The sequence below is a fragment of the Triticum dicoccoides genome, chromosome 7B, assembly GCF_002162155.2.
Source record: "Triticum dicoccoides isolate Atlit2015 ecotype Zavitan chromosome 7B, WEW_v2.0, whole genome shotgun sequence".
NCBI lineage: Eukaryota > Viridiplantae > Streptophyta > Magnoliopsida > Poales > Poaceae > Triticum > Triticum dicoccoides.
The window spans coordinates 104,522,539-104,546,485 of record NC_041393.1 but is presented as its reverse complement, the minus strand read 5'-3'; the positions used below and the strand labels follow the sequence as shown (position 1 = coordinate 104,546,485).

The 23,947-nt window shown below is 47.5% G+C and overlaps 1 protein-coding gene across 1 annotated transcript in view; it reads left to right on the top strand.

The window, feature by feature from the left end:
- LOC119336967 (serine/threonine-protein phosphatase 2A activator-like) overlaps window positions 1–4,225 on the top strand; it is a 4,859-nt gene extending 634 nt beyond the window's left edge. Inside the window, exons 2-3 of the mRNA XM_037609054.1 lie at window positions 1–775; window positions 3,809–4,225. The exon at window positions 1–775 is cut by the window's left edge and continues 59 nt beyond it. Coding sequence (XP_037464951.1) covers window positions 1–775; window positions 3,809–3,818 — 785 coding nt within the window. The 3' untranslated portion in view covers window positions 3,819–4,225. The remainder of the gene's footprint in view (window positions 776–3,808) is intronic.
- Window positions 4,226–23,947: the final 19,722 nt, after the last annotated feature.

Here is a 23,947-nt window from a genome sequence, read left to right as displayed (position 1 = left end):
ACCCGCTCCCCTCCCCTCCCTCCCCCGCCGTCTCGGCCCTCCTCGACCTCATCTCCGCGCTGTCCGCCTTCGTCGCCTCCACCCCGCCGTTCCCGCACAGCTCCCGCTACGGCAACCCCGCCTTCCGCCTCTGGCACGAGAAGCTCGGCAGCTCCGTCAACGAGCTGATCGCTCCGATCACAGCCGCCGCCGCGTCCCCCTCGGACCTCGTCGGCGCCGAGGTCGAGCTCGCGCCGTACCTCCTCGACTCCTTCGGCAACGGCACCCGCATCGACTACGGCACGGGGCACGAGACCAACTTCGCCGCCTTCCTGTACTGCCTGGCGCGACTCGGGCTCATCACCGACCCCGATTACCCCGCCGTCGTGCTACGCGTGTTTGCTTCCTACCTCGACCTCATGCGCACGCTGCAGGACACGTACCTGCTGGAGCCTGCGGGCTCGCATGGCGTCTGGGGACTAGATGATTACCATTTCCTGCCCTTTGTGTTTGGGGCTGCACAACTGATTGATCATAAGTACATGAAACCCAAGTCGATCCACAACCCGGATATCTTGGAGAACTTCTCAAAGGAGTACATGTACCTGGCGTGCGTCATGTATGTGAAGAAAGTGAAGAAGGGGCCCTTTGCAGAGCATTCGCCGATGTTGGATGATATCAGCGCCGTGCCGAACTGGAAGAAGGTGAACAGTGGGTTGCTCAAGATGTACAAGGCTGAAGTGCTTGAGAAGGTGCCCATCATGCAGCATTTCCTCTTCGGCTCACTTATCAAATGGTATGGATCCTGAACACTCTTTAATCATGTTTCAAGTTTATCTGATGCCAACTATTGGATCCTGTTAGTTGATATGTGAATCTCATATCTAGGAAATAGAGGAGAGACTAGTTAGTGCTTCAGTTTGTTTCCCAAGCAAGCTTAAATATAGCATGATGCTTTTCAGGGCCGAGCTAGTTCTAGTAAGGGACTCCGTACCATAGCCGTAGAAGTAAGGCATTTTCAGGATCATGTACAACATGAGATTATGTGATGACTATCCGCCCCCTACTGAATATCAACCATATTGGGAACTCTTAACAGATTGGATCCTTATGCATAGTTGAGTGCTCTAATGTTAGTAAGAGCAAAGTGCTACTGGAAGTTTTATAAACTGCCAAGAACACCTTGCATGAAATTGTTTCTGTACGTGTTAGGTTGGAATACAAATTTTGTAAGCATCTGCTGTAATATTATGCTATTTCCACATTGAAATCATCCTATTAAAAGTGGACTAAACCTCAGTCGATCCAATGCCAATTTGACTTTTTTAATCTATGTTCGGGCGTGACAAATTAGTTCAAAGTCATTGGTCATGCTCATGCTCATGCAACCTATGGATTTGATTGTCAGACTACAGCAAGAAGGAAAATGGGTGCAAATGTTTTTATTGGTTAAAACCTACTCCCTCCGTCCCATAATATAAGAGCATTTTTTACACTAGTGTAGTGTCAAAAATGCTCTTATATTATGGGACAGATTGAGTAGAAGATATCTTGAAAACTGATTCTGTTAGCCGCCCAGCAGACTTCTTGTTTTTTTGGATGGATTGCACTCTTGGCAGTAGAGAAAATTCCCTTGCAGCCATGTAAGTAGGGATGAACGCGGGGCGGAAATTTTCCGGATTATCTGCGGAAAAAGGGAAATGGAGAGGAAATATGGAAGCGGAAATGGAACGGTGTTTTCCGGCGGAAGAGCCACGGAAACGGAAATTCTGTTTCCATAAACATAGAACATTCCGTTCTTCCATGGCTATGTAGCTCAGTGCAGTACTCAGTAATACCTTAGTTAATCCCCTTCCATGGTTATGTGACCCAACAACCAGAATACTAATACCTTACTTAATTCTCTTCTACATTTAACTATCCCCAGCAGGCCAGCCCACTCGCCTCCCGCTCAATCCTCGCTGAAGTGTCCAGGCGCCTCCACAGGGTGCGTCTGGTTTAGGAGATCATTGATAAACTGTGTAGTCATATAAATTGAAATAATTCGCTAGTTTGATTGTGTTTTTGTTCAAGGGTCTTTTAGTTCTGGGCTTCTGGCAAACATCCGGTTATGTATTCGCGTCCGCACCAGATTCGCTTCGTATTCGTTTTTTGGTAGTATCTGTTTCCATATACATTTCGGGGTTTTCTTTATTTGTTTCCACTTCTGCAAAAAATACTAAAACAAATGCGGCACAGCACTCAGTTCTATCCGTTTCCGTCTGTTTTCATCTCTACCTAAGCTGATGAACCTTTGTTTCAGTAGCTAACTCAGCCACCATGCTAAAATTGCTGCTCTTTTTCAGGCTACATTTATTACTTTCATGATGCAAAAGAGTTGACAAAAAAATGTTTTGTTCTCCCCTAATGTTGTGAAAACTCTCATCTGGCATTTTAATGGAACTTTGGATTGGTTGATGTAGACTATTTCAGTTGAAAGAGCAGTATAATTTCGCTGTTGTGGTTATAAAGAAAATGCTATGAAGATGTTTTCAGGTTGCTAGTATGTCCTCGGGACACCGTGGATTATAAGCCACGGCGAATACCAGAAAAGAAGAGACCAGCTAGCTATCAATGCCCAGATGCTTTTTTAGCGCGTGCTGAACTGAAGTTGATGTTATGAGTTAGTGCGATAAACAAAAATAATAATTGAATAATCTTAGCGCTGCCCTCTGTCTTGGACCTCCACGCTGATATCCTCCCGGATTGCATTAGCATTCTTCTCATGACATTGAGATCAACCATTTCATGGTCTGGATTTGAATTTTGTACATTCCCAACACTAATTTCCTGTACGGGATGGTTCTTGTTTCAATTTGTTTGCAAAAAATGTCTGTTTCTGAGTTCTGACAATTAGTACTGTATATCAGTTGATGCTAGAGTTGATCTTTGTCAGGGAATTTGTCTATATAAATCCATTTTGAGGCTTGTAGGTGAATGTGGTACATTGTTCCTTGATTGTGTTGTTGAATTACCACACACGTGTGGGCACACACGCCTGGTTTTCTGCAGATTATGCATTCTTCACCACTGGTATGCATCCTTTTAACTGGGATGCATATGTTGCACATTGGTAGCTTAGGGACTGCTTCAGTACACAGATGACAAAAGTGCCACTAAGATTGTGTATTACGTGTTGTGATGTGGTCAATAACTCAATGTAACATGGGTTGTGTGAAAATATGAAAAACCAACACTGGGGGAAATTACTTAGCTTCAGAACATGTTTTCAAAATGACCCCCTCAATCCTCATGACTCACGGCACCCTTTATTATACTGGAGCAACGCAACGGAAGGTAGATATTTTGTGATATGCAATAGAGAAACATAAAGTATAATATGGGAACTCTTTTTGTGCCAATTAACTAACGTAAAAAAAAACCAACTGACCTGTAGTTGCAATTTCACTTAAGGTGGATTTCCGTTGCTTGGTTGCTTTGGTTTATAAGAGAGCACATGTGCTCTTTTCATAATCATAGAAATCTCCCAAATGTCGAAAGTACAAAAATACTGTTGGTTAGTCTTGGTAAGGGCCACCTGTGTACGTTTACAAAACTGCTGTTGGTACATCTTGGCAAGGGCCACCCGGGTACGTTTGCAAAACTACTGTTGGTACATCTTGGTGAGGGCTACCCTTGTACGTTTACAGCATGTCTCTACTTGATCACCGCAGTTGTACATGTACGGCTGTACTGTTGTTACTGCATCATGAATTAATGCTGTCCTCAACATTTTGGGCCATGCGATGTGATGTAACAATAGGTCTTTTGTGTTTTCCATTTTCTTCAGGGAGGATTGAAGCTGATAACCTCTCCGCGGTGGAGGCCAGTCTCCAGGACAGACACTACACCACACCATGCTCTGCGAGTAACGAAGTACCTACCCTCCTCTGCGATGCAACAAAGACTGATGCACAGCGATGCTGCTCCATGTCAGTACAAGACGGACCTACGGATGTTTCACTTTCCATCTAGGGCAATGGGCTTCTGGCTAGGAGATGTATGCTTTCTGCATGCTAGTGCAGTGCAGTGTAGTGTAGTGTGTAGTGCGTTGGTTCATCACGCCGTTGCTGTGTTGCTCGAATTCTGGGACCTGTCCCTATTCACCTTGCATTTCACGAGGACAAGCTAGTTGTACCACCTTTGATGAATAACGCCCTGTGTTGAGGCTTTTGATGTAGATTACTGGAGGGGAACAGTTTGTTGCTGTTGCTGCTGTTGTGTTTCCCCGTGACTGAGTATGATTATGCCAAAGGTGACCAAAGCTGCCTGCCTGTAAAGCTATGCTCACCTAATACGTGTGGCCGGTGTGAATTAGCAGCAAGCGCACCGGTAAAATCTGAATGCCTAACCACCACCAGCTCGCACCTGTTTGTCTCGTCTGGAGGGAGGTATGGTGGCTGCTGCAGCCTCATGGAGTCATGGGGTTGATTCCTTTTGCATGTGATCCTCCTGCAAGCGACATTGAGTGGCTTGCTCGAGTAGATAATTGCATGCGTGTGGCCTACAATCCAACTGCTAACTTGATGGTTATATTATTACCGTCTGTGAGATGCCATGGTGATAGGAACAACTTTTTCTTGTGCTCTGTGTTTCTTCATGCATGCTGCAATGCAATGCAGCCAGGCCATGGCTTTGTTTGGTGGAGATTTATCCTCCTGCAGAAGCCGTGGAGTGCCAAGGGACGAAATTTTTGCATGGTTACGATATGCTTCTGCTTGGTTGGCCGTGGTGATTCAATGCACATTGATGCTCTTTACCCTCGCAGCGTCTTTCTTTTATGATCTCGCAGAGCATTCAGCGTTGTGTTGCTCATCCTGGTTTTTAGAGCTGGAGTGAGGCCAGGGGGGACCCTGCACTGCACAGAGCACTGATTGGAGAAGCAAACACATAAATGAGAAACAGAGATATGTACGCAGTACAAAGACATATTTCTCTCTGTACTCGTGTTTCACGTACCCATCAGCAGTGCAGTGCAGTATTTCCCTCAACTGCTTGCTGGTTGCCTGGTAGAGTTTTCGTTGTTGCGTGGAAGAGTTGGCGAGAGCATTTATTATGGGCGTGTTTGGTTGCCCGCATCGAGCCCAACCAGACCCGCGCGGGAAGGGAGAGACCTGTTTGGTTGCTCTGTTTTTTTGTTGGGCCTGCATCGCACGCTTCTCAAAGCAGCCCAGAGCCTGGCTTGCTGGAAACGCTCGGATGTCAGTTTCTCGCGAGCCAGGCTGAGTGCGGCGCGAGGTCGCACGGGCGGGAGCGAGACGAGGGCGAGGGGGGATGGCGGGAGATGGAATTCTAGCGCGCCGTCCCGGCGCCAAATTAGCCTCATCCCCCTTTCACTCGCTCACCCATAGCCACTGCCTCCCTCCCTTCCCTACTGCCTCACCACCGGCGGCGGCGGCTGCGATTTCAGATCTGCGCTATAGGCGGCGGCGGCGGCGGCGGAAGAGGCGGCGGCGTTTGCGGCGGATCTGGTGCTCCCCTTGCTGTTGGCCACCGTCTGGTCGACCTAGTTTGTGCCATCACTCCCCCTGCGCCGTCCTCGTCTCCGATGCCAGTAAGCAGCACCCCCTCCCCCCTTTGTTAGCTCAGTGGTTAGGCCTTTAAGCTAGGTGTAGGACCGATTTCCCACTGAACGAACCGTCGATGTCGACTAGGTTATGGACGCACGGATGAGGCTGATAATCCAGGCAGCATCACTGATTAGTGTGATTCAGGCATGGGTCATGTTCATGCACCAGAGAGCTGTTCGTCGTGCTGGGAGACCTTTGATCCTCTATGGTCCATTGTTTCCCCGGGAACAGGAGAGGATCCAAAATCTGAACTACATCTACAACTGCAATGACGTCGAGGCTCTGTGGATGCTTAGAATGAAAAGAGTACCATTTGCCAGGCTTGTCGAGACCTTCAGGAGCAGAGGCCTGTTACAAGATAGCATCAACACCAGTGTCGAAGAGCAAGTGGCCATGTTCCTCCATGTTGTTGGCCATAACCAGAGGTTCAGGGTCATTCACAACACGTTCAGGAGATCAATGGAGACCATCTCTAGGTACTTCAAGCAGGTGCTTTTTGTTGTTGGGGAGCTTAGAGGAGAGATGATCAGGAGACCATCTGGCCAGACTCCACCCAAGATTCGCGGAAGCCCAAGATGGTATCCATACTTCAAGGTGAGCATTGACAATATACAATTTTCATGGCTTGATATGCTTGTATTGTTCAAGTTGAGAACTAACACAGGCATGGCATTTTCAGGATTGCATTGGGGCAATAGATGGTACTCATGTCACTGCCAGAGTTCCTAGGTCATAGTCTGCAGCATACAGGGGGAGGAAGCACTACACAAGCCAGAGTGTGCCTGTTGTTGTTGACTTTGATCTGAAGTTCACATATGTGCTGGCTGGCTGGGAGGGGTCAGCGCATGATGCTAACATTCTCAGTGATAGCATGAGTCGACCTGATGGGATCAACATCCCTGACGTCAAGTTCTACCTTGGAGATGCTGGCTATGCATGTCGACCGGGTATTCTTCCACCCTTGAGGAAAACAAGGTACCATCTTCTCTGGTAGGAACTATCCTAGGACTGCACAGGAGCTGTTTAATCTCAGACACTCCAGCCTTAGAGTAACTGTTGAGAGGGCATTTGGAGCTCTGAAGAATAGGTTTAAGATCCTGGATCAAAAGCCATTCCACCCATACTCCACTCAGGTTAAACTAGTTCTTGCTTGTTGCATTCTGCATAACTGGATCCTCCAGTGGGGCTTTGATGAACACATGCCTGAGGAGGAAGATGTCGAGCCTGACGATGTTGTTAGCTCCAGCCATGGTGTGGAGGCATTTGATAATAAGGCTTGGAAGAACAAAAGGTTGGAGTGGGCAGAGGCGATGTGGCTTAACAGAGGTCAGTGCAGGATTTGAAGATGGAAGAAGAACAAGAAGCAGAAGCATCAGTACCAAAAGAAGCAGTAGTACCAGAAGCAGCAGCAGAAGCAGAAGAAGAGAGGAAGAGGAAGATCTGGTAGCACCGATGAACTATCACCTATTTAGCCAATGGCTCTTAATAATTTGAACTGTCATTTGATAGTAGTTAGGATGAACTGTCATTTGTTAAACTATCTAGGACTATGTTCAGATTGTGTATGGTTAGGTCACCATTAGTTAGAAGTGGTGACAACACCTTATGCAAGTTGCAACCAAATACCATGTCGTATGTGCGCCTAATGCAATGCGGGCAACCAAACGCCGGGTCAAAAATGGTTGTCTCATGCAACTAGGGGCATGCAGCAACCAAACTATGTGCATCTGGTTTTTTTGGCATGCATCCCCTCAAACCGGCTTAATAGAGCCAGGCTCGCCGGGTCAGGCTGAATCGGCAATGTAACCAAACACGCCCTACAAGACGCAGATGGACGCAGCAATTCGATTCCGAGCGTGAACAGTAAAATCAAAAGGAGTAGGAAAAAAATCTAAAAAATTTCTTTTTTTGGCATGCAAGATGGTCGAGTGTGTAATGTCCGTGCTAAATTTGGTGATGTTTGGACTTTTGAGTAGCCCTCAACAAAAAAATATTGAGCCTGTGTGAAAGTTTAAATAACACACTGGTCGAACCCTTTTTTTTGCCACGAGCTCCTCGGATGTCTGAACACCACAAAATTTGAAACGGACATCACACATTTGAGTATCTTGATTGACAAAAAAAATCAGATTTTTCTGAATTTGTATTTTTTAATGAAATTAATGTTCACCAAGATCAGATGAGGCTAGGCTCACAACTGAATATTCGCATTCTTGTACCCTTTCTTTTTCTATGGAAAACATTACGTAAAGGTAAAAAACATTGTGTATAATGTTAAGAAAAACATATAAGGCCTCGTAGATATGCAGAAAAATACTGGAGTGCACAGAAGGGGCATCTATCCTAGACAACAGAAAGGATTGTAGCAAAGAGAAAATTATAACTTGGTCCTGAGTGATCCTTGGCCTTCACGCATGTTGTTTACCCCTTCGCCGATCAAGACGATGGAGAGGAAGAAGGCAGACCCCCAACTGATCTGGACTGTAGAGCGTCTTGACGCGCCTTGACACTTTATTGACCGATGGAGTGGCCACAACCAAAGGTCGAAGCCTTTTCTGTTGTGGCACGTCGGTAGGGACAATGTCTTTTAGAGGAGGGGTGAGGGGTTGAAGGATCAAGGATGCTTGCTAGAGGGGGTGGAAGGCGATGAATAGGCGACTAACAAATGTTTATTAGATTGAATGTGAGAAACACACACGCGCGCATAGGAACATCACTCCCACTGAAAGAATAATTTGCACCAATGAGGGTTTTATCCCTGGTGGGCTTGGAATACCATCACCCACCTAACAGAACAAACACTAGCTGGTTCTCATCAGATTGATGGTTTTAGTGAAAATATGATATAAAGGTTCTAAAATATAGCAGTAGACCTTCATGTTATTTGTGGCTTCATGAACTCCTAATGAAAATCCACAACTTGAATACTTGCGGTGCATCCAACTGCCTAGGTGTCCGCCTACATCAAGAAAAATAAGCGGATGAATGCTAGAAGTACTTGATGCTCTTTCTCAAAAGGGAATAACTCAAACCTCACATGAATCACACCTCCCTCTTGGATTCCGGCACTCTCCAACTTATGGTTCACTCCAATGGAGGTATGAAGAAGGAGGTGAATAACACTTGTATCTCATATATGGAATTTTGTGAAGAGTACCCTGCACCAGCCCATGGCGGGGGTGGGGGGAGGGGTGTGAGGAGATATTTGTAGAGTTAGGAAAAAATCATCCATTACAAGAAAAGATGTTGGAAACTCCAGGAACCAAGTTCCAACGGCTACTCAGAAGGTGCCACTTAGGAAATTTACGACATTCAGATACTTTATGTTTTATCTCTAAGACTCCAACCCCAAGAAATTTCGAAGAGGAAATCAAGTGGGTCCGAAGTTGACCCCAGACTCTGGTTCAAACACTCAAAGCCCCATGAACCGAGGGCTTACACAGATACTTCCGCCTCCGAATCGCACAACCTCGAACAAAGGTCCATAGTAAACCTTGAATACCATAGCCTCATGTTGATCTGAAGATTCTGTGCTCCCTTGATCCTGCATAACTTCAACTAGGCTGAGTCTTTGGCTCTGGCTATTGCATCGACAAAGGATAAGATATAGCAAATTGGGCACTTCTCTTTCGCTGTTAACTCCTCTCTGGAGTGTGCCTTCCCTATGACTCAAACTGATTTCAGAACAAAACATAGAGAAATTAAAATAAGCATCCAGGAAGTGTCCATCTTTATAATTTCTCCTTTGGATGGGGGTTTGCCCATGCATGTCATCATTTTCACTTGTGGAACCAAACATGTTTATATACTTAACGCATATATTATTCTCTTAATTTCTCACCATTAAGTACCAACATCCACTTAGGTGCCCAGATGGTCATTTCAATCCCATTCACCACCTACCATCGCTAGGTTGGGGTTGCCATGCCGAGTCTACCAACCTGGAACCTTTGAGCATGTGCTGACTCGAGCTTATTTGCATAAGTCACTGCGAGAACACCATCATACCTGAATAAAGAGGCGACTCCAACCTTCTCTAGTATGAGACCTCCCTTTCTCCCCACTAATGCATTGAGGGTGGAGACGAGGGAAAAAATTCCATGTTGTTGTCGCATCCCGTCAACACCCTAATCCCTAGCCTAGACTCCTCTTTCGGAAGGCAGGAAACTACGACCCATAGTTTTCTCGAGTTGCCACCAAAAAAACCCTCCATGGAAAGGTGAGTTGGGGCAGACCAGATCGATGCGGCGCCACTGCCACCAAAGCGACACCTAACAAACTACATACCCTAACCCTATGTACACGCCTTATGCGAGGGATCAGGGTACCCTCATCTCTACCCCCCACCATCAGAGCAGCGGGCGAACGGGGGATGTGTCCGCTTCACGAAATACCGTAGAACTCTCACACACACACGAAAAAACTAATATCCGGTACCTAGTTCCCGCAACTATACCACCACATATGTTTGCTGATTATTACCATCTTGTGTTGTTCCAATGGTACACACTAGTTATGGAGCAATTCATTGTGTGCTAGTCCTTCAATTGAATGGTTGTAACTACACAAATTAAAGTATATACTCTCTCGGCAATGTGGCATAATATTTGCCCCATCCATCAATTAAGAAGTTAGAGTAGTTTTACAAGACTCCCAAGACTGCAATACCGCGTTACTCTCCCGACATGATTCCGCTCAAATATGTTGCACCTGCAATGGACCAAAGTTTACCGTCCTTTTTTATCATGTCGATGATGACGATGGGTGGAGCGAACTTGTTCCGCAAGACCCTGTCGTTTCTTCAAAGTGTCCAACTAATGATCATGGTAAGAAAGGTCATGACCCTAAGGTGCTGTACATGTGTGCCTGACATATTAAGCCTCAACTCTCTAGTGGATCTCGTAGCTAACCACGAGGAAGTGTTGATATCTTGAAGTTGAAGCCAATCTCCGACCATACCCCATAGCCTCAAAGTGAAGCGACACTTGTAGAAGTGGTGCACGGCAGACTCATTTTATCTTTTGCATCGGGGGAGCAAGACATGGCTCGTCCATTCCTGCTTAGCCAACATCCATAGTTCAAATCTTATCTTGGATTTCCAGCCAAGCAAAAAACTTGATAGTTCGATGCAAGGCTTATTTCTTGGGAGGGCAAAAACATCACCACCATGGTTGTAGTGTGCTAGTCAAGTCAACACTCATATCTTAAGCAGTGTATCATTTTAGGGCATCTCCAAGGCGGACCCTGAAATCTCCTGCAACCGTCCGGACCATGAAGTCCGGACATGGTCTACCATCCAACGCGGGCCTATATCGGTCTACCGAGCTGTCCGGGCGTACTTTTTTCGGCAAACCCGAGACAAACATTGGGGGCTTTGCGGGAGTCCGGACAGATGACACGTAGGACTCTGACACCCCCGGCCCACCCAAAAACCCCTCCCGGACACTGGGCCTTCATCCTTCCCATTTTCTCTCCTTCCTTCTTTCTATCTTGCCTTCACCGCCGCTCCACCACCCCAGCCGCCACACCGCACCCCTGCCGCAACTCTACGTCTCAGTCACCTCTAGCATTCCAGTCAGATTCCACCCCGCTTCCCCCCATGTCGCCATTCAACCCCTCTCCTCCGGACGCCCCGCCAGGTACCTATCGGTGTCAAAACTGGCAGATCTCGGGTAGGGGGTCCCGAACTGTGCGTCTAAGGCTAATGGTAATAGGAGGTTGGGGACACGATGTTTACCCAGGTTCGGGCCCTCTCGATGGAGGTAATACCCTACTTCCTGTTTGATTGATCTTGATGATATGAGTATTACAAGAGTTGATCTACCACGAGATCAAAGAGGCTAAACCCTAGAAGCTAGCCTATGGTATGATTGTTCTCGTCCTATGGACTGAACCCTCTGGTTTATATAGACACCGGAGGGGGCTAGGGTTACACAGAGTCGGTTATAGAGAAGGAGATCTACATATCCAGATTGCCAAGCTTGCCTTCCACGCAAAGGAGAGTCCCACCCGGACACGGGACGAAGTCTTCAATCTTGTATCTTCATAGTCCAACAGTCCGGCCAAAGTATATAGTCCGGCTGTCCGAGGACCCCCTAATCCAGGACTCCCTCAGTAGCCCCTGAACCAGGCTTCAATGACGATGAGACCGGCGTGCAGATTGTCTTCGGCATTGCAAGGCGGGTTCCTTCTCCGAATACTCCATAGAAAATTTCAAACACAAGGATCGTGTCCGGCTCTGCAAAACAAATTCCACATACCACCGTAGAGAGTACAATATTCCACAAATCTAATCTGCTGACATTCTTTCATAGTGTGACGCCACGACCCGGTCATTATTTGAACCTTTTTCAACCCGCTACCACACATACCGCGAGGCGGTCTTATTGGCACGTCTTGTCGAAGCAGAGATCGTGTCCCCTTATCTCGGGATTCTCATCAATACGGGCGTGGGTAACCCAACTGCGCCATCAACGTAGCGCTTGGGGAATAAGCGAGTTTACCGGGCAAGTGGGGAGGCGCACGACCCCTGCGTCCTTTATAAGGATATGAAGACCCCCTTCTTCTCCCACGCCTTCTTCTTTCTCTGCTCATCCATTCCCCTCTGCTCGAACTCCAGCGCCCAAGCGTTCGTCTTCTCCGCCCAACAAAGGTCTTTCGAGGATGTCCGGATCCGGAGCAGGAGGCAAGTGGATGGCCTCTACCGTCCGGGAGAAGGATATTAAAAAGCTTTGGGAGGCCGGGTATCTGGCCAAAAAAATCAGGCACCATCTTCCCACGTCGGGTCAGATCATCCCTACTCCGAAACCCCACAAGAGGGTCATATTCCTCACTCATTTTGTCCGCGGGCTAGGGTTTCCCCTCCACCCATTCGTTCGCGGCATCATGTATTATTATGTGATCGATTTTCATGATCTATCCCCCAATTCCTTCCTCAACATCTCGACATTCATCATCGTGTGCGAGGCCTTTCTCCGCATCAGCCACACTTCATCTTATGGCTGAAGATCTTTAATGTGAAGCCCAAGGTAGTGAGTGGCGAGCACGCTGAGTGCGGAGGCGCCATGGTGAGCAAGATGCTCAATGTCACATGGCCGACAGGTACCTTCAATGATTCCGTTAAAGAGTGGCAGCAACAGTGGTTTTACATCACCGAGCCGCGCGACACGGAATGGGCCGCTGCTCCCGAATTCTGATCCGGAGCCTCCTGCGGCTTACGTCTTGGCCCAAGAAGGGCCTAGACTGGTCTTCGCATAAGGAGTTGTCGGTGCTCCAGATGCGCGTCAAGGGTATGGAAGACAAGAATATCAAACTTGTCCACGTAGTCCAGGTGATGTTAGTTCGCCGGATTCTTCCTTGTCAACACAGGGCTTGCAATTTATAGGAATTCGACCCAACCAAGCACCAGACCCTGCGAGAGCTCTTTGGCTCCTCGCATAAGGATATTTGGAAGGTGCTCTTTAAGTCCGGCAAATCGTGGCTGGACTCCGCCGAGGACCGCGGGTACCAATTGTCCCGCCCTGCAAGATCGGTAAGTCATCGTATTTTGGCAATTCATATGTTTCATTCGCATATCCCGAGGAAAAATTCTTGATGTGTTTTCCACAATTCTCCTAGGGCTGGACGAGGAAGGCGGAGCGGATCTACTGTACGGCCCCTCTACCGGAAGAACCGGCCGGCCCACTTCTGACAAAGATGCTAGTCCCGACGCCTTACAAGGCGCCAAAGAAAAAGGCCGAGAAGGAGGCCAAGAAGACCAGGGGTGGCCTTCGTCGCCGTGGTACTTTGGACACAATATCTGAAGACACCGATGCCCGATCATCCTCCGGAGAGGACGAGGAAGAGGAGGAAGACCCATCCCCCGCGAGGGGAGGAAAGGAAAGGACGGCATCCACATCTTTGAAGGCTGAGTCGCCCAAGAAGGGAAAAACTCCCCTTCTCGAGGAGTCCACCGCTACTGCCGATAGCAACCCGGAGTGTGATCCCAGGGCCCAGCCCCTGGTGAACTCGTAAGTATATAGAATCCGAATATGTTTATGCATCCAAACTCATCATGGCATAATATTTTAATCTGCACCATACTTTTTTGCAGTCCGACTAGGTCCCGCACCGAACAATCCTCAGAGGATTTACTGGGCTCGGATGCTATGGAGAGCGGGACGCCCCTGAAGGCTCCTTCCCCCAAACATGTGAATGAGATCGAGGTTTTGTCCCAGAAGGACCCAAGCCAAGGAGGGGGGGAAAAGCTCGTAAAGGCGGCGCCATGATGTCAAACTTCGGGGGCCGAACACATGGGAGCGAAGGCTCCCACGGACGTCGACGACGGGGGCTATCTTGAATTCGGCCCCCAGACGGATGCAATTCCAGAGACCAATATGGCTCCAAAAGCAAGCAGGTTGCCTCCCTCAACTAGAGGGGGTGTGCCCGCTCCACCGGCAACCTCTGTCCAACCAGAGGTGTTGGATACTTTATTGGTGGCGTTGAAGAGCGCCTCCATCGTCGATGAACACCGTGCCCTTATGGGTGCGGTGATTGAGAAGATTCAGTCCGCTGAGCATGGACTGAATGAAGCCTGCATCGGCCTTATAACGGGCCTTGAGGTATGTTTTGGGAGGTTTCGAAGAGTGTCATAGTGTAGGTAGTAGCCCCTGATACACTGTTCGGTGAAAGAAAGAACCAAACAGAGGATCAAATAAATGTTCGCAGGAGACTCACTTTATGGCATCTTTCTTTTGTTCAAAAGCAGGCGTCTGTAGCAACTGCCGCCTCTCAAACTGCGGATGTCTCTGGACTGAGGCAGAGTCTGGAGCGTGCCGAAGAAGAACTCGGCCAAGTAAAGAAGCAATTGGAGGATAACCAAGGTATGTAGAAACCTTGTTCGCATTCAGCACAAATGAATTAGTCAATGTGATGTAAGTATTTCTATGATGTGCTCTAGGGGCGATGGCCGAAATTGAGGCTCTTGAGAAGGCTGTGGCCGAAGCCGAGAAGAAAGCAGCAGCAGAGCAGGCACTTCGCGAAAAGCACGAGGCCAAGGTTATTGAAGCTGAGCGAGAGCTTCAAGAGGCCGTGAAGAAATGCGAGACTTTGGAGCAGAGTTTAGCAGGGAAGGAATCCGAACTCTCCCAAGCTCGCCAAGCCGCGAGTGATGCCCGGGGGGAAGCCCAGGGTGCCCTGAAGGAAATCCAGGAGGCGAGGAAGATTGCAGCCGGTAAGGCTTGTTCTATACAAAGCGGGTATATGAAAGGAGAAAATCAAGTTGATAATTTTGAATTCTGATTTTTCCAGGGGTGTTTGCGGAGCTGCCATGCAACATATCTGATGCCGCACAATTCTATCAAGCTGAAGAAAGGAGTACTGCGGAGAAGCTCTTCTGGTCGCAGTATCTGGCGCTGGTGTATCCGGTGCCATTTGCCGATCAGCTGAAGCAGTTGATCGAACTGCATAAGGCGGCCGAACTAGCCATGAAGGATTTAATTATTTGGCTATGGCCCGCCGAGGCAATTCCAAGCAGCTACTTCGGGCTCATGAAGCGGCTTGCGAGTGCCTGCCCTCGACTTGATGTCATCAAGAGGTCGGTCTGTATTGAGGGTGCACGAATGGCCTTCGCCCGCGCAAAGGTGCACTGGGGGAAGATGGATGCTGAAAAGCTGATGACCGAGGGACCGCCGGAGGGGAAGGAGCACCGCAAGCCCGAATTGTATTATGATAGTATCCTAAAAGGATCCTGCCTTGCGGCGGAGCAATGCACCAAGGACATTATATTTCCATGAATACGGTCATGTTGTCCTTTGTAATGATAAACAAGGTCATTTCTATTATTCATTGCCTGTTATTTGAAAGTATTTCTTCTTGTGTGGCCGTTATATATATATTAATCCTGAGAGTTGGCCAGTCGTCGGCTTCTGCCCCCATGTAGGAAGTACGGGGGTGTTCGGGATAAACCTGAGCACTCTTTATCCCAGTTTTGGGTCCTTGAAGGAGGTGTTCAGCGCAACGAACCAGGCAATTGGACTATAGGGCTTTATCACTCTCACTTAGCCATAGGAGTTTGAAAAAAGGAAGGTAGGCACAACCCCTGGTGTTCGGAAGACCGCACGAGGGGCTCTATAAGCACCTGATCGGAAGAAAACCGATCCATCGCACGCTGCATTGGTTATAGCATAATGCGGGAGAAATCCTTAAAGATTTTACAACCTCTCGAACAGCTGACCAGCTCTCGCTGTATCATGACAGTCAGTTTTCGGCTTTCTCTACTAAGGAGCTCGTCCGTAAGAACCGGGACACAATCGCAGTAGTTCTCCCAGTGCTACCTTAGCCGATATAGCGGAACGTAAGGTACGAAAACATGGGAGCCGGGCAAACCCAACTATTGACCCAAGACATGATTCAGAGTTGATGCATATAATGCTATAAGTTTGGGGTGCCGAACGACCATGAAGGTGGTCGGCATTTATTGCCGTATTATGGGTATAATGAAGCCCCTGGCGTATTAAGGCATATCGTGATGTACGGATGCCATTGACAAAGAGTGTCGATTAAGAAACAACAGTAGATGAGAGTCATATAAAGCTATATGTTGTAATTGAATAACACGTCAATGCGTATGAGTACAAGTAATGTGATGAAAAATAAACATGATTTCAGAACCTGCTGAGGCCAGGCGGGAGGAGGCTGTGTGCGGATCCAGAGTATGTTCGGATGGTCATCGAGGGGAATATTTAAAGATTCCCTTGTGTGTTCAAGTTGTTTCCGTGTCACCAGTCCTGGCCTATGCAAAAGTGAACCTACAAAGAAAAGGAGAGAAATGCTTGTGTTTCTAGTAGCGGTTGAGCCGCAGTGTGTGGCCTATCCAGGCTCTGCCTTGTTTTACTGCCAGAGTGTTTTAATTAGGCTCCAGACGAGCCGGGCTATCCCGCCGTGAAGTAGCTTGGACTCCCTTGTGGTGTCCGGAAGTTTGGCCGTCGCCTTGAAGTTCGATCGAAAGATGCCACTAGTTGCTTCTTCTGCTAAGGCGGTGGTATACTCTCTGGCACAGAGGGGAGGTTCGGCCATGCCATTAACTATTATGACGCCACGCGGACGGGGCATCTTGAGTTTTCGGTAGGCATAATGTGGCACCGCGTTGAATCGAGCAAACGCGGTTCCTCCGAGCAGTGCATGATAATTACTGCAAAAAGGGACGATGTCGAAGATTAACTCTTCGGTATGGTAGTTTTCGGTGATCTGAAGACTACCTCCAGAGTGATGGAGCCTATACAACGGGCCTCCACACCTGGTATGACACCTTTAAAGGTGGTTTTAGTGGGCTTGATCATCGAATGATCAATACCCATCTTGCACACTGTGTCCTGATACAATAGGTTTAGACTGCTGCCTCCGTCCATAAGGACTCGTGTGAGGTGGAATCCGTCAATTATTGGGTCAAGGACGAGTGTGGCTAAATTGCCCTGATTGGCCTTGGCCAGACGATCCGTATGATCGAAAGTGATCGGCATAGTACATATTGTGGGGCGACTGGCTCCGTTAAGTCGACATCCCTAAGCTTATGCGTCCGTTCTAGTTTGGGAATGTGGATGGCGTTTATCATGTTCACCGTTTTGATTCGAGGGGGGAATTTCTTTTGCCCTCCTTTGTTTGGTGATCGGGGCTCCTCATCATCGTCATTGCTTTGAGGCCCTTTCTCTTTATTTTCGGCGCCTGACCTGCCGGCTTGTTTGAAGACCCAACATTCTTGGTTGGTATGATTAGCTGCCATTCCTGGGGTGCCGTGAATTTGGCATGGACATTGAGTATGTGGTCTAGACCCGACGGGCCCGAATTGTTCTTTTGGAATGGCTTTTTCGGCTGACCGAACTTAGAGCCACGGAATCCGATCGAGTATTGACTGTCGTGTCTTCGACGTTATCACCATTTTTGCGACGCTTGTGTTTGTTGCGTCGAGGTTTGCCATTGCTATTATGGCCTCTGATGTGCCAGGATTGCTTGTTGTGTTGTTGCTACGAGCCAACCAGCTATCTTCGCCCGCACAAAAGCGGGTCATGAGTGTCGTGAGGGCTGCCATGGACTTCGACTTTTCTTGACCGAGATGGCGGGCCAGCCACTCGTCACAGATATTATTCTTAAAGGCCGCTAGGGCTTCGGCATCCGGACAGTCGACAATTTGGTTCTTTTTGGTTAGGAACCGAGTCCAGAATTTCCTGGCTGACTCTCCGGGCTGTTGGGTTATGTGACTTAAGTCATCAGCATCCGGCGGTCGCACGTAAGTGCCCTGGAAGTTGTCAAGGAATGCGTCTTCCAGGTTCTCCCAACTGCCAATGGAGTTTGCCAGCAAGCTGTTCAGCCAATGCCGAGCCGGTCCCTTGAGTTTTAGTGGGAGGTACTTGATGGCGTGTAGATCATCGCCACGGGCCATGTGAATGTGGAGAAGGAAATCTTCAATCCATACCGCGGGGTCTGTTGTACCATCGTATGATTCAATATTCATGGGTTTAAACCCTTCTGGGAATTCATGAACCATTACTTCGTCAGTGAAGCATAGGGGGTGTGCGGCGCCTCTGTGCCGGGCTATGTCACGACACAGCTCAAATGAGTCCGGTATGTTGTATTCGGCCCGACGGGATTTGTATTTGGTATATCCGGCGGGACGGTCGTCGTCTCGCATTGGGGTGCACCCTCGTGATTTGTAGATCGATCTGGACTGTCCTGCTTTGTTTTCCAATATGTCTTGCAAGTCTTGCGTATAGCCCCGCGGCCTTGGTGTTTTTGTTTGATTGGCGACCGGGTGCGGGCTGGTGTTCAGACTAATAGGCCGCTTTGTCTCGGCCACGAGGTGGCCGGTCAGCCTCGTCCTGCGCTAGTAGTGTAGGCTCTAGCGCCTCCTCCTCAAATTGAGGTAGCAATGTGTGCTTCGGGGAACTTTTGGTTGGGTGCTCGAGTCCATATTCCTCGGCTGCCAGGACCTCAGTCCATCTATCTGTTAGCAAATCTTGATTAGTTTGAAGCTACTGCTGTTTTTCTTCAGGCTTTTTGAAGTGGCTATAAGCCGGCGCTTGAAGCGCTCCTACTCGACGGGATCCTTAGGCACAATAAATTCTTTGTCGCCGAGGCTCACCTCGTCTTTGGAGAGAGGCATATAATTGTCGTCCTCCAAGTCTCCATTTGTTGCCTGTTCATGAGGGCTAACTTGCCCATACTCTCGTTCGGCCTGCTCGAAGTCTGGCTGGGCGGGATTGTTTTCGTCTTCGACATCATCTGGAGTGCTATTGTCTCTTGTGTCAGTATCACTATTTTTGCTATGGCGGGGCTTAGAGCAGCGCTGATGACGCTGATGCTTAGATTGCTTCTCAAGTGGATTATCCTCCGTTGCCTCATCACCATCGCTTTCTTTGGGGGTGTCCACCATGTATATATCATATGATGAGGTGGATGTCCAGCGCCCTGTGGCGGTGGTTCCTGTTCTTCTCCTACATCGTCGTCCATACCGTTGATGTCTTCGGAGTCGAAGTCGAGCACGTCGGTTAAGTCATCGACAGTGGCTATTAAGTGGGTGGTGGGTGGGGAACAAATTTCTTCGCCGTCCGCTTCCCACTCAAGCTGGACATAGTTCCGCCAAGATCACCTCATAGAGAGAGAGAACTCAATGAATTTAGCACGTCGCCCAGGGGTGAGTGCTGAAAGATATCCGCGGAGGTAAACTCCATGATCGGTGCCCAGTCAGATTCGATAGGCACGGGCGCACGCGGTTAGGAACCTATAGCCGGAGACGAGTCCGAGGGTCCGATGACACAGATCTCTTTGGAGGTGAAGTCTGTGCTCGGCTCCAGTGCCAATGTATGTGCGGCCTCCATGACGGGGTCCATCCACCCGTCCTCGGACGGCATGATCTGCTCTAGATTGAAGGCCGGGGAAGCCGCAGGTGCGATCTCCCGAACACGTCCGATGGCATATCTAAGTCATGCCCGTCGTGACTATTCGGCGCTCCTGACAAGGGCTCGAATCCATCGAAGATCAAGTCTCCGCGGATGTCGGCAGTGTAGTTCAAGTTTCCAAACCTGACCTGATGGCCATGGGCGTAGCTGTCGATCTGCTCCAGATGGCCAAGCGAGTTGGCCCGCAGTACGAAGCCGCCGAATACGAAGATCTGTCCGGGGAGGAAAACCTCACCCTAGACCACATCGTTGCTGATGATTGAAGGAGCCATCAAGCCTTATTGCGACGACACAGTGGGACTCTCAATGAAAGCACCAATGTCGGTGTCAAAACCGGCAGATCTCGGGTAGGGGGTCCCGAACTGTGGGTCTAAGGCTAATGGTAACAGGAGGCTGGGGACACGATGTTTACCCGGGTTCAGGCCCTCTTGATGATGGTAATACCCTACTTCCTGCTTAATTGATCTTGGTGATATGAGTATTACAAGAGTTGATCTACCACGAGATCAAAGAGGCTAAACCCTAGAAGCTAGCATATGGTATGATTGTTCTCGTCCTACGGACTAAACCCTTCGGGTTATATAGACACCAGAGGGGCTAGGGTTACACAGAGTCGGCTACAGAGAAGAAGATCTACATATCCGGATTGCCAAGCTTGCCTTCCATGCAAAGGAGAGTCCCACCCGAACACGGGACAAAGTCTCCAATCTTGTATCTTCATAGTCCAACAGTCCGGCCAAAGTATATAGTCCGGCTGTTCGAGGACCCGCTAATCTAGGACTCCCTCAGTACCATCTGCTACTACTATACTCACCATGCCCGACAACTGTTCGATGAATTGCCAAAGGTAAAAAGTTTTCACTTCTTCTTTCTAGTAATGGATTCCGATTTAGAGTTCATATACGAGCACTATGTTGAGTCGTTCGACGACTCATCCGATGGGGAGGGCTAAACGGATGAGATGGCAATGATGCAGGTGGTCCTTGAAGACTCGCAGTGTGCGTAGGAGCATGTTCTAAATTTTAAATGATCGATAAAGGGTCATCGAGTGCTCAACTGCAACAAGGCGCACAGCCATTTGACGCTGATTGCCAACTACTTTGCATGATTGGCTTCTCTGGTTACCAGAAGTGCACAGCCGCACTCCGGATGCTTGCATATGGCAGAGTCGCTGATTTATGGGACGAGTACCTATGGATGTCTGAGAGCACATCTGGAGATGCCATAATCAAGTTTTGCAACTGCTGTGGCCGAGGTGTTTGGACCACATTACCCAAGAGAACTAACTATGGCAGACACCGAGAGGCTCTTGGCAATCACAGAAGCAAGAGGGTGGCCAGGTTTGCTTGAATCTCTTGACTGCATGCATTAGAAATGGAAGAACTGCTTGGAGGCTTTACAAGGGAAATATCAGAGTCATGTTAAGAAGCCTACCATCATTCTTGAAGCAGTTGCATCACATGATCTTTGGATTTGGCACGCTTTCTTTGGTATGCCCGGGTCTCACAATGACATCAATGTGCTACAGCAGTCACCATTGTTTACGAGGCTCACTAAAGGAAAACTCCTCCTTGCCACTATACTATCGATGGACATGAGTACACCATGAGCTACTATATTGTTGAAGGTGTCTATGCTCCATGGGCTACCCTTGTCAGTACCATCTCTAACTCAGTTGGCTAGAAAAAGTCTCACTTTACCCAAAGACAAGAAGTTAGAAAGGATGTCGAGAGGGCATTTGGAGTCCTGCAGGCCTGTTTTATAGTTGTTCGTGGACTTGCTAAGCAATGTGTTAGGACCGAGAGTGGGGTTGAATGGGAGATTCAAATTTTCTTTCGAAAGCTTTGAAACTTAATCCACACACCGCATCGGAATGTAGTATTGAAAGAAATGCTCGGAATCAAAGTTCTTCATCAGAAGCATATTCATCCAGAAAAGCATTTACAACAGAGCGAGCTTGATGGATAATAGGTTTAACTATGATGAGAGTTATGCAACAGACAAATAGGTGTAACAGAAATGAAGCAAAACATAACAAACACTGAAGGAAATGCAATGGTAGAATTACAAGGAAACAAACTAAAAGGTATGAATAAAGACGAAGATAATGAAATGAATTGATACTACAACATAGGATAACAAACACAGAATAAAACAAAGATCAGAGAATCTAATGGCATGGAGCATGAATGAAAACTACTGAATGAATTGTAGTAGAGTAGATATAACCAGAGATGCTCGATGGCGACAAGAGATTTGGTAGACCAGTTCACCCTTCTGCCAAAGGGCTACGTCTGGTTGGAGGGGCTGTGACTTAACACGGAAGATAAACTCTCTTCACCCTATTCTCCTTCAACACAAAGCTGATCAGACTCAGGTTGATTTCACTCGTGGTAGATCCTTGTTGGCAATCTCCAAACCTTCAGTCGACCTTCGCGAACCACAATCAGTCTTGGTTGCTGAAAATCAGGCTCGGTGAAGACAACGACACTTCATCACTCGAAGCCAAACCTATCCGTCTAGAGAGTGTGCATCTCTCAAGAGTAACAGGTACAAGAACTCTCACTCAGATTTGCTGTGATGCTAAACCACTGTCTAAGTTAGGGCTCTTGATTTTTCTCTCGATGGATCTTAAACTCAAATCACTCTGAGAGGAGTTGCTCAAATCAATCTTCTCAGAAATCTCAAGTGGAGCAGCCAACGAATAATGTTGGAGCGGGGTGGCTATTTATAGCCGCAACCTTCCCAGATGGGAAATGGCCAAATTGGACATCGGCCTCAGCCAATGGCCGAATGAAACGATTCCAACGGTCAGATTTGAGCACAACGGTAACGTTCCTTGCGGAGCAAGAAATGCTAACTCCTCGGTCCGAGGCAAATCTCTTGCAGTGAAGAAGATCACAGTCTCTTGCTGGCAAGTATTTACTCGGAGCACAAAGAGATTTCTCTCGCATCTTTCATAGGTTGTGGCTAAGCATCACAACTGATCTAAGCAATTAGAACCTATACCCCTCTTAATAGTATGGAGGTCCCATGATTCAAAAGACTGAAAGAAGAAAAACTCAATGAATACTACGTGTTTATTTTGTCTTCGACTTCAATCGCTGCAGTCAATTCTTTCTGACAACAGTATTGAAACAGAAAGCTTCGCTATCTCAACAAATCTTTCGAGGGGTCGATTTCTTCACATTAATCTTCTCGACTCTATCTTTACATGAGATGTAGCTCGTTCTTCTCTGTAGCACAGATATGCTTCGGTGAAGTTCCTCAAACTCAGCACCAGAGATAGCATTATCTCGGTAGTGTATGGACTTTTCTCTCTGTGTGCAGTAGCAAACACATTAGTCCATACCTTTTTCTTTCAACAATCTCCAAAAACATAAGGTAGGCAGATATTGCACCGACAATCTCCCCCTTTTTGGGCGATTGTTGACAAAACATATCACATCGAATGATAGAAAATGAATGGAGTGTAATACGAAGAATAAAAAATTATGAGAGAAGATTGTGAAGATAAGATATTCTCCCCCTTAAGTTGTGCTTTGGTTAGGGAGACATATTTCTCTTCATATGAGTGTCATTGATAAATACTTCATACTGGAGTTCTTTCAATGCACTTGACGGTGTCTAAGGTAGTTCCTGTCACAAAAACTTTGACAAGGGTTAGAAGAGAAACATGGTTAGTTTTGTGACATGGATAAATCATGAATGTTTTCTTAGAGCACAAAGTTTGGATCCACATGAGACATAATTTCCTGCAAGTTAGATGTATAATAAGATCAAAGCATGATCGAATGATAATTTATTGCCCATAGTGGATAAGCTTCGAAGATGCGAATGATATTTGAGTGGAAAAACATTTTGACAGTCATATATAGCCTTCGTAAGGCATTTGTGCATCGACTGATTATATCTTCCTGCAAGGTTAGATATTGATAAAAAGCAATAAGAGCATATCCAACCATTAGTTATAATCACACCCTTATTCAACATAATGACATTATTTGATGATTCTATGTTCATCGAGGAGAATTAATGTGTCCCTGTAAGAAGAATAATCGTCTGTGTTATCATTCATAGGATAACCATATTTAGAGGTACCTGCAGACAAATAAAGCGAAACAAGTAGTATTGTAGGCGGGGATTATTATCATTACATGACGACCAAAGTTTTAACACCACATGCGGTGCGATAAGGTTCTGAAGCAAATTGTCCAAAGAGAAACCAAATGAAAGTTCAAAGCAAAACACCCTGTAAACCCCGATAAACTATCACTCGATGTTATCCTCCCCCTTTTTGTTAACAAGTGTCAAAAAGGATCGAGAGTACACTCGAGGAATTACTCTGATGGAGTATCTTTTGATTCGGAGTTGAAACCACTTGAAGAACCAGAATCAGAAGAGTCTGGAATGGTCGAGGCAGAAGCA